This window comes from Phyllobates terribilis, unplaced genomic scaffold (genome assembly GCF_046119375.1).
Source record: "Phyllobates terribilis strain yellow unplaced genomic scaffold, ASM4611937v1 Scaffold_11__3_contigs__length_659146591, whole genome shotgun sequence".
In the NCBI taxonomy this organism is placed as follows: Eukaryota; Metazoa; Chordata; class Amphibia; order Anura; family Dendrobatidae; genus Phyllobates; species Phyllobates terribilis.
This window is the reverse complement of record NW_027362771.1, coordinates 294,590,084-294,603,874: the sequence shown is the minus strand read 5'-3', so window position 1 is coordinate 294,603,874 and position 13,791 is coordinate 294,590,084. Positions and strand designations below refer to the sequence as shown.

Here is a 13,791-nt window from a genome sequence, read left to right as displayed (position 1 = left end):
TGTATTTGAGTTTGATATCGCTGATCTAAACATTTAAAAATGAATAAATGATATCCTGAAGATGTCATCAGGGCAGTATGCATTTACATTGTGTTTGAAAAATTACCAGCGAATAAGTCAAACGTATCCATATGCCGTTATTCACCCATTGGAAGCCAAAAGAGTGGCCTGACAAGCTGGTATATGCCAGTATACATTTTTCTGGTGTACAGAATTTAATAGTACATTAAGCTTTTCTATAGATGGAAATTCAGTTAAAAAGTATACTACGTGATATACTTTTTATTTTTACATATGGGAGCCTATGGGCAACATATGCCACTGTATATCTATACAGTAGAAGACTTCAGGCGCATCAATCGGAGAGACATATATGTACACTGCAAACAATGTGAATGCTCCCTACTATGTAAATTGTCCACAATTCTAAGCAAACAGATGCATTAAGTCTCTGTGCATGGAACTGTATTACGCTCATCTGAATCAGGCCTAAGTCTCATGTATGTATTTATTCTGGTGTCAAATATCTAATTATTCTGGTTTCACCTAAGTATTTATTCTGACCCCACATATTTATTCTGTTCTCATATATCTATTTATTCCGGTCTCACATATGTATTTATTCTTGTCTCACATACAGTATGTATTTTTTTTGGTCTCAAAGTAACTATGCTTTCAAAGATAGAGGTGTTAACTGATTAAAATGAACTATTAACAAAATGCAAAGTGAATGAACAAAAAAGAAATGTAAATCAAATCAATATTTGGCGTGACCGCCCTTCGCCTTTAAAACAGCTTAAATTCTTCTATGTACACTTGTACACAGTTTCTGAAGTAAATCTGCAGTGATTTTGTTCAGATATCAAGGCGAATTAATCTCAGATCTTCTGTAGATGTAGGCTTGTGCAAATCCTTAGGCCTCTTCATGTAATCCCACACAGACTCGATGATGATATCAGGGCTTTGTGGTGGCCATATTATCAATTCCAGGAATCCTTGTTCTTCTTTACACTGAAGATAGTTCTTAATGACATTGGCTGTATGTTTGGAGTCGTTGTCCTTTTGCAAGATAAATTTGGAGCCAATCAGATGTCTCCCTGGTGGTATTACAAAATAGTTAACTACCTGCCTGGATTTCTAAGCATTGAGGATTCTATTAAATTCCCAACTCCATTTGCTGAAATGCAACCTCAAACCTGCAAGGAACTTCCACCATGCTTCACTGTTGCCTGCAGACATTCATTAGTGTACATCTCTATAGCATTTTTTTTAATGAACTACATCTATTACAGACAAATATTTAAAATTTTGACTCATCAATCCAGAGCACATGCTGCCATTTTTCTGCGCCCCAGACCTTGTGTTTTCAAGTATAGTTGAATTGCTTGGCCTTATTTTCATGTTAATGGTATGATTTTTTTGGCTTCAAATCTTCCATAAAGACAAGACCACTTTTTTCCATACTTTTCTGAACAGTAAATGGGTTTAGCTGGGTTTCACTAGTTTCTGCTACTTCTGAGCTGATGGCACTGCTGGACATCTTACAGTTTCAAAGAAAAGTAAGCATGTTGTGTCTATCATCTCCTGCACTAAGCTTTCTTGGCCAACCACTGCATCAACAGTCTTTAACACTGCCCATTTCTTGGTGCTTTTTCTAAAGAGCTTGAGTAGTAAATCTTGAAAAAACAGTGTGCTTTGAAATCTTTGCCTATGAGACACTTTGCCTATGCAGCATAACTACCTTGTGTCTTGTTGCTGTGCTCAAGCTTGCTATGGTGTATGACCTATGACATAAAATGGTCTTCCATAACCTTAACTTTGTAGCAGTTTTGCTGTTCCTCAAATAGTTTTAAGCTCCTACACAGTAGTTTCCATTTCAATTAATAACTGACTTTCTATCTACATATGAATATGATGATGATTATTACCTTTTGGGTATAATTGGTTACTCAAACACCTGAACATAATCCTAGAAAATCCCTGACTATATGCAAGTGTACCTAGAAGAACTGATGCTGTTTTGAAGGCAAAGAGTGGTCACAACAAATATTGATTTGATTTAGATTTATAGATTGTTCATTCTCCTTGCATTTTATTAATTGATTGAATTAATTAAAAATAAATTATTCATGTATTTTTTTTTAAAGAATTCTTATATTGCAGCAGTTTTTTTATACCTACATAAAACTTTTGTACAGTTCTGTATGTATGAATTCCAGTCTCACATATGTAAATATTCTGATCTCATAGAGTATATGTAGCTATTCTGATCTCACATATGTATTTATCCTGTACTTATTTTGGATATAGCCTTCCAAACAGGTGAGACAGAACCCCCCAGGAGCAAAGCAATGAGGTTAAGTTTGAAAGCCAGATGTGCAGACGTGACAATGGGGTGCCTAAACTCTGGTTTATGGCACATTTGCACACATTGATTTTTCATTATTTTGGGTATTTTGGCTAAGATGGGTAATTTTTAAATTTCCCAGTGGAAGGTCTGGTCAGTATTTACACTTTCACTATTTATTATAAGGACTCTTGGATGCAGTTCCTTCCTAATTGGTCTAGGGGGGGAATGTGTTGCAATATGGTTCAGCTCACCTGCGATAAACCCCTAGTTCTCTTCCTTTGGGAAGAGAAGCCATCTAGACTGGGCCCCTGGTTTCATTAAGGTGGCATCTCAGGTGGATGCCAGAAGCATTACAGGCTCTCTAGAAGCTTTGGCAAGAGAAAGCTACTGATTCCTAGTCTTCACTGTTACCTGTTAGGTTTGAATGGATGGGGAAAGTTTTATTAGGAGCCTTTCTTTTTTTTTGAGTGAGCTGCTATAAACAGCATCCTAGTGTATGTTTTGTATGCGGTACTATTCACATTTTTCATAGCACACAGTTGGAGAGCACAATCTCGGGCACTAAGTAAAAAAATAAATGTATCTAGTCACAGTATGGGTGCATTTACACTGGCAGATTATCAGGAATGGGAATGAGCATTCTTAGGAATTCTCATTTACCGATTATCGGCCAGTCTAAACAAAGCCGCTAGACACCTGACAAACAAGAAAAATACACGTTCGACTGGTGTAAATATTTTTAAACTTGCTTAAAAGTTATCGTTCTCAGAAGCACATCATCCTGTATGAACAGGATATGCGCTGTAGACTGTGTCAGACTGGGGTGCCAAGGACCCACCAGTAACCAACTCCAGGGCCCCACTTTTCAGCTATATGAAAATGTGACACTATCCTCAATCACAAATGTATATAACAGTGAACTGGATAGATTGTTATATGAATAAGATGCTGCCTTTGTCGGTACATAGTGATTCAAGTATATTGTGCCAAGTACTGCTCATATAAGAGGGTGGTGGCCCACTCTTGAACAGGGGCCCACCGGAGGATTCTCCTGTTCTCCTGTGGGCCAGTCCAAGCCTGGCTGCAGAGAACAATAATATTCTAAGTGCACAGAACGATCATATTAGCAATCATTCTGTGCATATGGAAATGCGGTAGGCCTGTCTAAACAGACTAATAAACAATTGTTGATCGGTAGTAGCGTAACTTGAAGCTTGTGGGCCCAATACAAAATCCCTAACTATGACAAGTCTTTATTAGTATTGTATTCTCATATGGGATAAAGGAACTTTCTGCCTCTTTCTAGGCTCTGAGGCCTGGGAGTGACTGCAACCCCTGCACCCACAATAGTTATACCCCTACTGATTGGCTTACATATTGCCGATCGGCAGATGTTTCAAGGCCAAAATCTGCTCCCTAAGACTGCATTTACACTGGCTGGTCAGGATCAAGCCACTCAAGGACATGTGCTGCTGAGAATATTAATACTGTATGTTCACAGAACGATCATATTAATGATTGCTCTGTGCATATGGTCGTGCGGTCGACCTTTCAAAACAGGCAATTAAAGTACTGCCGATCGGCTTGCATGTAGCCTATATGCGGTCATTTAACGGCCACGTTAGGCAGTGTAAATGCAGCTACAATGCACTTCTGGTAGTTACAATTAACAATTATCAATATCATAGCAGGACATGTAACTATTATCTGATAAATGCCAAATTCACTGTACCAAATTCTAGATACTGGGTACATTTTGTAATGGAGATTAGACAGCACTGTAGCGATGTATTAAATGTATGTTAGCACAACTCTACAGAACTCACTTAAAACCTAGAATCAACAACCTTGTCAGTATTGACTTAGATCACATGTAAAGTTCTAGTATTAATCAACGTGTTATCTTATACCAGAGTAATATCTGCCTGGCAGCATACAATATCAAGCTCTCCAGCCGTTCTAGCTGAAGGGTTATCTGTGACTACAAGAATATTACATAAAACAGAAAAACCTGGTATCTGCTATGCTCCAGCAGTCTATTAATTAGCATTTAATACATGAGCCCGGTATGTTCGTAGATTGCTTGTCATTGTTTAACCGGAATTCATTTCTTCTCAGCGCTGCTGAATTTATATAACAGGGCACGAGGATAAAGCACCAGTAAGAATAATGACCTGTGTGTATTAGCAATGGATTACTTACTTGGCTTTGAGTGTTTCTTCCTGGAAATTCCATGATGTGTCTTCCACTAACTGTAACTCTCGTAAGACCCGTCCAGGTTTGTAGGCAGCATTAATTACCATGCTGAGGACCTGCCGCAAACATATAGTAAGTAAGTTTCTGCACTGCTGCCAGTTGTACCATATAACAGAGCACATTTAATGATATGGAACAAAAAAAACTTGATTTCATGCGTAGATATATTAACCATTTTCTCTTCTGTTTTACTCCACACTTAATTCTAGCCAAGGTTAAAGGGGTGATCCGAAATCCAAATGAATTTTCATCCTCACCCCTATCTATTTAATGCCATGATCTAAACTATTTTTTAATATACTTGAATTAAAAATTCCCTTTCCTTCCCTAACTACACTATCTAACAGCTTTTCTCTCTTTTTTTCTACTTCCTTTTTTATGATGCTTCATTTGAGAATCCTTGTACTACTCAAACAAAGCATCATCAGGGGGCAGAGGATGCTGTCACTGCCACATCCCCTGCCTCCTTCCTGAAACGAAGCGTCAGTGACGCTCTTTTCAGGGGCTGGGCTAGTCCCAGTGTGTTGTTCACAGTGACAGAGTGATTTCTGCTGCCGGCTCAGATCAGCAGTAACGAGCCGGCAACAGAGCGATTTTTCAGAATACCTACACGTGGTGTATTCTAACAATGCATTCTGTTGCTAGCTCATTACTGCTGATCTGAGCCGGCAGCAGAGAGCACTCTGTCATTGTGCACATCGCACTGGGACTAGCCCAGCCCCTGAAATGAGCATTATTGATGATGCTTCATTTCATGGAGGGGGCAGAGCCCTAGCCTAGTGACCACAGCCTCTGCCCCTTGATGACATTTCATTTGAGTATCCCAGCATGCACTGGGATTCTCAAACAAAGCGCCATAAAAAAAAACAAAAAAAAAACAAATGCAGTCAGTGTAGTTAGGGAAGGATAGGGAATTTTTAACTCAAGTATATTAGAAAAGAGTTTAGATTATGCCATCAAATAGGGATGAGGATGAAAATTCATTTGAATTTCAGACCACCCCTTTAAGAGCTTTTAAACGGTTAGCCTACTGAAAAGATCCTCAAATGCCTGATTAGAGGACCCCAAACATGAGGCAGAGTAGAGAGCAGTAGCAGTGATAAATCAGAGGCTTTTTTGTAATAAAAAAGTCTCTTTGAGCATTCACTTTTTAACACTTTGTATTTTCCCTGCAGATGCCAGTTATAGCGACCTTCAGCTTCAATAGAGCTTCTGTAGTAACCACTTCATAGAATACTGACTACCATAAATCGTACCTGTGATTTGCCAATAGTACATGCACATTGTGTTTCCCAAGTTACTGATATTACCAGTTCAAACCGTCAATTTTTAGGGTTTTGCTGATAGATCCCTAACATTTTGAGGGGCTTTTCTGAAACAACTGTGAGACAATGTCACCTTGCAATATTAGAAGCAGCACACTGAATGATGATGAAGGCTACCACACATTTTTACAGAAAACAGTCCATAAAAAGCTACAAATTAATACATTGCACATAACTTTGGTTGGCAGTGCCTGTAATTAATTTGCTGCCAGATCCTTTTCTTTGATTTGCACCACTGAGCATGACTGTGCCATAGAGAAACTTACTTAGAGTTCACTACTTTAGTAGACCGATCTGCTGGCGGGGAAATGTAAACTAAATCTACAAAAGACTCTAATTAGGTCATAAATTTCAGAGGGCATACTGCGAATATTTCCCAAAGCAAATGTAGTATATTCAATTCATGGGTGAGTGAATCTAAACCAATTACATCTGAATGCTACTTAGATTGGCAGTCACTATTCGCTAAGAAGCATCTGCTAATTTATTTTTATTGTTGTTTCAGCGTCTAGAATAAAATGAGCATCTTAATAAAGCAACTGTACAATGAACTGCAGTAAAAGCACGAAAACAGCAAACTGCAGCCACACATGCAATTCAGCCCAAAATGAAATAGAGAGTATATAGTCTCAAAATTCACCTGCTTGTCCTCTTATACCAAGTTATTAAAAATTCTATCCAGCCATCTCCTGGGTGGTGATCAATATAGCCATTATAGCTCCCACAGGGGTGTCACTTGTCTCTTGCTGACTTCTGGATGGCAAATCTGCCTAGTATGCAGCAAAATGAAAGCGTAAGATGTATTTCTAGGCAGATTTGCCATTCAAGAGTTTGGAAGAGCCAAAAGACTACACATGTGCAAGCAGTAGTGACATTTATTATAGTTGTTACTCAACATTCCCAGAAAAAAAGATATTTCAGAGAATAACAGCCGAATAAAAATTTTAACATCTTAACTGAACAAGACAACTTAAAATACAGTATATATTTCTAAATGTTTATGTTTTAGTAGGAAAGTCCCTTTAACATAATACTGCCCAACTGGAAGGCTGGGTAAGGCCAAGCACCAGTGTCAGACTGGGGTGGCAATGACTCTGGATGCCCACTAGTCAGCTACTGTTATGATACTGGCGTAATACTGCTGGAAACCAGTGGCCGAAGGAGCACAAGCAGGAACAGCAAGCGGTAGTAGAAGTTCTTGAACTTAGCAAGGAGTTGTAAGAAACAATCCGTAGATGAATTTAGAACAGTCTGGGTAAGAATGCTCAGGAGCTGGAGACTGAAACTAGGCTAATAGCTAGACACAATACTCAAGCAATGAGTGAGCGGTCCATGTGGCTTTAAGTAGGCCCAACAGAAAACAAGATGGATTCCTTAGATTCAGAACCCGCCATCTTGGTAAAGGGCAATTGCAGAACACAACAGCAGCCTCCAGTGGTAAGGAGTGAAACCGCAGCACAATTATCAAAGTGAACAATAGCGGACACTAGTGGACAAACTGTAGAAGGCAACAGAAATCCTGACAGTTACATATTACATTACCCTCTGTGACAAAGTCACTGGCTGAGTACTGGAGGGGAGATACGTGTCTCTGAGACTTTTTGCTTCAGTGATGTAAAACATGGAGGTTTCTCCTGCACATTAGGTGCAGAGAGGGTTAATAGCCAGAGTTACAAGGCCATGCTTTACAGGTGGATAGCTAAGGGCTGGGAGGGAAGCTATCCACCCTATCTCCACTCCAGGGCGTGGTTTAGGGGCTATAAAAAGCCAGCCTTTTGACTCAGGAGGTGGTCAGTATCTGGAGGCCAGCTCCAGAGAGAGGAGCATGTGTTTGTTCCTGCTAACCCTGAACCGTGTGGTTTTTGCTAACTGGAGTGGCCGAACCCTGGCCGGTGCAAGAACTTTGCTGGACTCTTTTCTTATTTTGGCTGCCATTAGGCCGGATGGGCTGTGTTTCTTTTAATTAACTTTACAATGGATTATATTGCTCAAATAAATCAACTGAAAATTTAAAGAGACAGTGTTCTGTTTATACCTCAATACATAGCCGAGTGAGCCGATCTACCACACCTCTTTCACAAATTTACCTCTGCCTCTATATAATAATAAGCTAGGTAGTTTGTTGGATGATTGATGAGATGCTGCTTTTGTCTGTATATAGTAAATAAAATGTTTTGGCCCCAGTACTGCTCAGGTTTGGGGCCCACCGGGTGATTCACCTGTTCCCCTGTGGGTCAGTCCAAGTCTGCCAACCACCACCATCCAAGTAAAATGTATGACTCTACTGGTGATTGTTACTTGAAACCACGACTGATTGGTTGCCTCCTCATAGAAACGCAAGACAGTATAGGACAAAGTGACACAGTAAACGTAAAGGTAGAGACATGCTTTTACATTCAGTACACTGTTTTCATTTGGCCACCACCAAAGCAGATAATAGCTGATCGTGGGGGTGCCGTAAGTCACACCCCACCCGCCTTTTATTAAGACATCTTAAAAATAGGTCATCAATATAAAAGAGGCTGGTAAAACATTAATGTTTTTTGAGACTGGTTACTTAAACTATAGTTACTATCGTCCTTGAAGCCAGTATACGGGACCCAATGTCTAAAATGAAAACTATATAATTATTTGCAGATTTGAACTTTGGCTAATCCCACAAAAACTTTAAGATTAAATTGTAAAATATCGAAGCCAAATTCCATTGTATTGCCATGACATTTGTTATTCATTAAAAGAGCCTATATACAAATTGTTCCCTTTTTTACAGTATAGAATCATAAAAATATAATCTGTAGCTGTAAAATGATTATCGAAATCACATTTAACAGTAAAAAAAATCTCAACAGAACAATCTCACACCTACAAGTATAAAAGATACTTGGAATGCTGTATTCCAAGTGGAATCTTTTGATGTTACAAGAAAAAAATGGGTACTGGCATGCATTTCTTCCTGTGCACTTTCCCAGCCGGGGATTTAAACCTGACCATAAAAAATTGGCTCATGAGCAAAGCTCGTAATCACAACATCGAGAATCAAGAGCTACATTTTTTTTTTATAAAACTCTGAATGATTCACAGTTGAAGCTGTTCTTCACATTAACCCCAATTATAATGCAGAAAAAGAAAAGGTGCATATATTAAAAAACAGAGACTGAAGACTAAACTATAGTAAACAGCCGTAAGTAACTTCTAGTTTTGAAAAAGAAAAAATGGTATTTAAGAAAAAAAATCGACACACCTATATAAATAGTAATAGGACTGCTATCACAAATACTACGTCCCCATACAATATGAAATACAAGTAGGTGTTTCAGAGCTTGTATATGTATTTAATTAGGTCATTTTGTAATGAGGTCATAAAGTCTTTTTATAAGCAGAGAAGAATCAATTCATCAGTCTACTGATTATAAGCTTAATCCATTATAACAATGAAGAAAGCATTCTTCATCATTGCAGTTTGTGGTAAATGATGTCAGCTCATATATACAGGGCAACCATCGGGCCACCTCAATTAAAACTGCTGGCAGGAAACATAGTGTAAGAGAGTTGCCCAAACTCTCCAGTCAATTACACCCCACCAACCACTTTTCACTGTTCTGTTTAAGATGACTGCACTTAGGGAGCTAATCAATGTTGATTTTTTTTTATTTAGGCTAAGTGCCCAGGATGCAGAAATGCTGCATATTTTTTCCACTTCTCCCTGGCAGAAAAAACGCATGCAGATTTTACATGCGTTTTTCCTGCCAGGTAGAAGCGTTTTTGCATGCATTTCTGCATTTAGCATCACTTGGAAAAGTGCTTGACAACTTGGTCACACTATATAAATCCATGTAACCGGCATGGATTTATATAGTGTGACCAAGTAATAGTTAAAAAAAAAGAATAAAAATGGTAAAAAATAAAACATAAAGATTATACTTACCTTCTGATGGCCTCGGTGTTTTCTCCGCTGCGTCCGGTCTGTTGTATCGGTCGCGGTGGTGTGAAGGACCTGCCATGAAGTCATTTAGTCATGTGACAGGTCACGCGACCGCCGACGTCAGCGGTCACGTTACCTGTCACATGACTAAATGATGTAATGGCAGGTCCTTTCACACCACCGCGACCCATATAACAGACCAGACGGAGCGGAGAAAACACCGGGGGTCGTCAGAAGGTAAGTATAATCTTTCTTTTTTATTTTAAATTCTTTTTTTAACAAGTTCTTTGGTACCCGAGTCTGGAGGACAGTCTCCTCTTCTCCAAACCCCGGTACCATCCGCACATAGAATCACATAATATTCGTATATGCAAATGTGCTGACACAGATAATATGCGTTTCAATGCAAGTCAATGGCGGCAATTACGCTGCGTGTCCCCAAAATTAATGGACATGCGGCGTATTTTTCCGCAGCATGTGCACAGCACATGCGGATTATCATTGAGCACCATGGGGCACGTATTACCACATGCGTTTTCGCTGTGGAAATTCTGCGGCAAAAACGCTTGAAAAACGCATAGTGGGCACGCAGCCTTAGGCATGGATGTTTTTAAAATAATAAACGTAATAAATGGAGGCATACGAACATTTCGTTTGGCTATGTGCCCATGACTAGCCCCCTGGGCCTAGCGTACACGTGTAGTGGATTACCCGGAACCAGGTCTCTGGGGGGTTGTAGTCTCCGTGGCGGTGACCCGGTCCCGTGGCTCAGGGTGGTCAGGCCAATGGCGATATTTTGTGGGGGTTCTAGGTTAATTGTCCGACTACGCCACCCGTGGATTGCGGTCAGTGCGAACCACCGCTGCAAGGGCAGACCGCTGGGGCTGATGGTGTATGCAGCTAAGGTAGTGTGACTCCCCACGGGAAGAGTACAGCCCTAGGGCAGTGTAGTTGATGGTGGGAGTGATGGTGCGAGCGTTCCAGCACCAGTTGCAGTTCAAATTCTTTACTCACAGTTCTTTATATCCTTAGTCATTCCGCCGGCAATGACTGCCCGAGCCGTGCTGCGTCCACCAGGCAGGGGGCTCGGTCAACCCCCAAGTAATTCCGGAGTGTGGCACAGGACTCCCTTCTATTCCTTGCTCTGGCCGTGCCCCACCAGTGACACTACTTTTGTCCGCCTGCCTCGAGTCTTCTCTTGGGAGGCTGGATGTCCACTTCCCTGACCCTATGTGGTGTGCCTTTCTAGTAGGTGTAGTGAGGGGTCGCACCAAGATGTGATCACGACCGCCGGTCCTTGGCTGAGGATTAGTCGCCTCCACCAACTTGGGATCCGGTACCCTGTTCTGCCAACCCGTCACCCACAATCTCCTGGGCCTTTGGGGTTCCTTCTGCCCTCGTGTCTCTGGGCCTCTCTGGGTGTTCTGTTCCTTTCTTCCTTTCCTTTCCGTTCCTTTCTGTATCTGTCCTCTCTGCTGGTTCTGGCCTCCACTCCAGGCCTGCCTCGTGGAGCTGGGCCCAGACTGAGCCACAGCTCCCTGTCAGCCCTCTCTGGCTGAACTCCTTCTCTCTCTCCACTGTCTGACTGTCTGTCTAAGATGGTGCCCACCTTATATACCTCCCTCTAGTGTATGAGCCCAGGTGACTTGCAACCAATGGGCTCCTACCTATGCCCAGAGACCGTCCCCTCCTGCTCCTACATCACTGGGTTTTCCTCCCCCCTCCCCACTCCAGGCAGGGACAGATTATGTCGTGCCTGCATTACTATCTTAATGGGAGCACCGTTGAGCTGTCCCCCGGAAATGGGGTGTGTGTGATGCATGCAGCTAAACGAGCCCTGGTCCACACTCCATCCTTACCCGGGAGTGGAATATCACACCTCTGGAAGAGGTGCAATACCCCTGTAGCGGCCGAACCCTCGGGGCGCTACACCCACGATGCAGAAATGCTGCATATTTTTTCCGCTTCTCCCTGGCAGGAAAAACGCATGCGGATCTTACATGCGTTTTTCCGGCCAGGTAGAAGCGTTTGTCAAGCATTCTTCACATGCATTTCTGCATGCGGGTTATCAAGCGCTTTTCCAAGCGATTTTAGCATCACTTGGAAAAGTTCTTGACAACTTGGTCACACTATATAAATCCATGCAACCGGCATGGATTTATATAGTGTGACCAAGTAATAGTTAAAAAAAAAAGAATAAGAATGGTAAAAAATAAAGATTATACTTACCTTCTGATGGCTCCCGGTCTCCATAGCGATGCGTCTTGTGTGTTGTATCGGTTGTGGTGGTGTGAAGGACCTGCGATGACGTCACTGAGTCATGTGACAGGTCACGCGACCGCCGACGTCAGCGGTTGCGTGACCTGTCACATGACTAAATGACGTCATGGCAGGTCCTCACACCACCACAACCAATACAACACACCAGACGCATCGCTATGGAGACCGGGAGCCATCAGAAGGTAAGTATAATCTTTATTTTTTCTTTTTTACCATTCTTATTCTTTTTTTTTTAACTATTACTTGGTGTGTCTGCAAAATTAATGGACATGCTGCGTATTTTTCCGCAATGATAATCCACAGCGGACATTTCCGCAGCATGTGCACAACACATGCGGATTATCATTGGGGACCATGGGGCACGTATTACCAAGCGTTTTTTAAGCGTTTTCGCTGCGAAAATTCCGCGGCAAAAACGCTTGAAAAACGCATAGTGGGCACGCAGCCTTACCCCTACAAATCCAGTGCAGACTGCTCCAAAGGCTCTGAAAGTGATCAATGCGCTATCCAGATGACAACAAATCCTCTTGATTGACTGCAGTGGTTAGGTAACTAGAATTCCACATGATTTGAGAAACATCAGATGACGTGCTCTTGTAGTCATCTGACCCCTGTAGCCAATCACAGGCTTTAGTGGTCCTGCTGACAATTAGCCAGCTAGAAATTGGCTCTGGAGCTGGTGCACACCTCTTCAGCGGCCTATTCTGAATCTACAGCAGTAACAGAAGATGACAGGCAAACGTACGGGAGCATAACCGAGTTTGTTATAAACACATCCATGCCTTAAAGAAAAATTACAGAGTCAGACAAAGCTATTTAATAATCCTGCAGAAATAGGCCATTCTCATCATGGAATACTATTGCCATTTAGCGATGTACTTAGTCTGCAACAATATTTAGGCAGGTAAAACATGTCTAACATTTACATGAATGCCAGAACTTAGGGTTTCCGAGCAGAAGACTGCCCAGAACACCATGCTGCTCCAGCTGGACTGGCTTCCTTTGTACATCCCGGTGTTATCCCTTCCTCAGGTATCTGACACACATGCACCCACTTGTTCACATGATGTAAAAAAAAATGTGATTTATTAGACTAGCCATCTTCTTCTATTCATCAGTGGACTGATTGCTTCCTGTCTGTTGTAGACGCTTTCTGTGGCGGACAGGTTCTGACCATTCTGTGGCTACACAATCGCAGAAGAAGACAGTTTTAATGCACAGTGTTTGCTGCCACTTTTATCACAGCCAGCAGTAAGTTTTCCATTAGCTGTGCAATGGGATCGGAACAGAAAGGCTAGGCTTCACTCCCTACTACCATCAATGAGATTTGGTTGCCCATGATCCTATGAACAGTTCACCGGATGTCCACCCGTTAACCACTTTTGGTAGGTTCCAATTAATACCCCACAAAACATGGTGTTAACAGATGTTATTCATTTCACCAGTCAGAGGTTTTAGGTTGAGTCTATAAATTTGGTTTTATTCAAGTTTTGGGTCAGTTTTGCAGCTAAAATCAGGTGTGAGTTCTAAAGGGAAAGAACATGTTAAGGACATATACTATTGCTCCTCTTTCCTCAATACCCTCATGTTTTTATCTGACCTGACTGCGTGGCCTCACCCTTAATGCCATCTACCTATTTATCTATCTATTTAAGGCT

At 41.4% G+C, this 13,791-nt stretch overlaps 1 protein-coding gene across 5 annotated transcripts in view; it reads right to left on the bottom strand.

Moving 5' to 3' along the window:
- The window catches only part of SFMBT2 (Scm like with four mbt domains 2), a 281,711-nt gene that overhangs the window by 34,384 nt on the left and 233,536 nt on the right, over positions 1 to 13,791 (bottom strand). For all 5 annotated transcript variants that reach the window (XM_073652450.1, XM_073652449.1, XM_073652448.1 and 2 more), the window contains one exon: positions 4,553 to 4,662. In XM_073652450.1, coding sequence (XP_073508551.1) covers positions 4,553 to 4,662 — 110 coding nt within the window. The remainder of the gene's footprint in view (positions 1 to 4,552; positions 4,663 to 13,791) is intronic.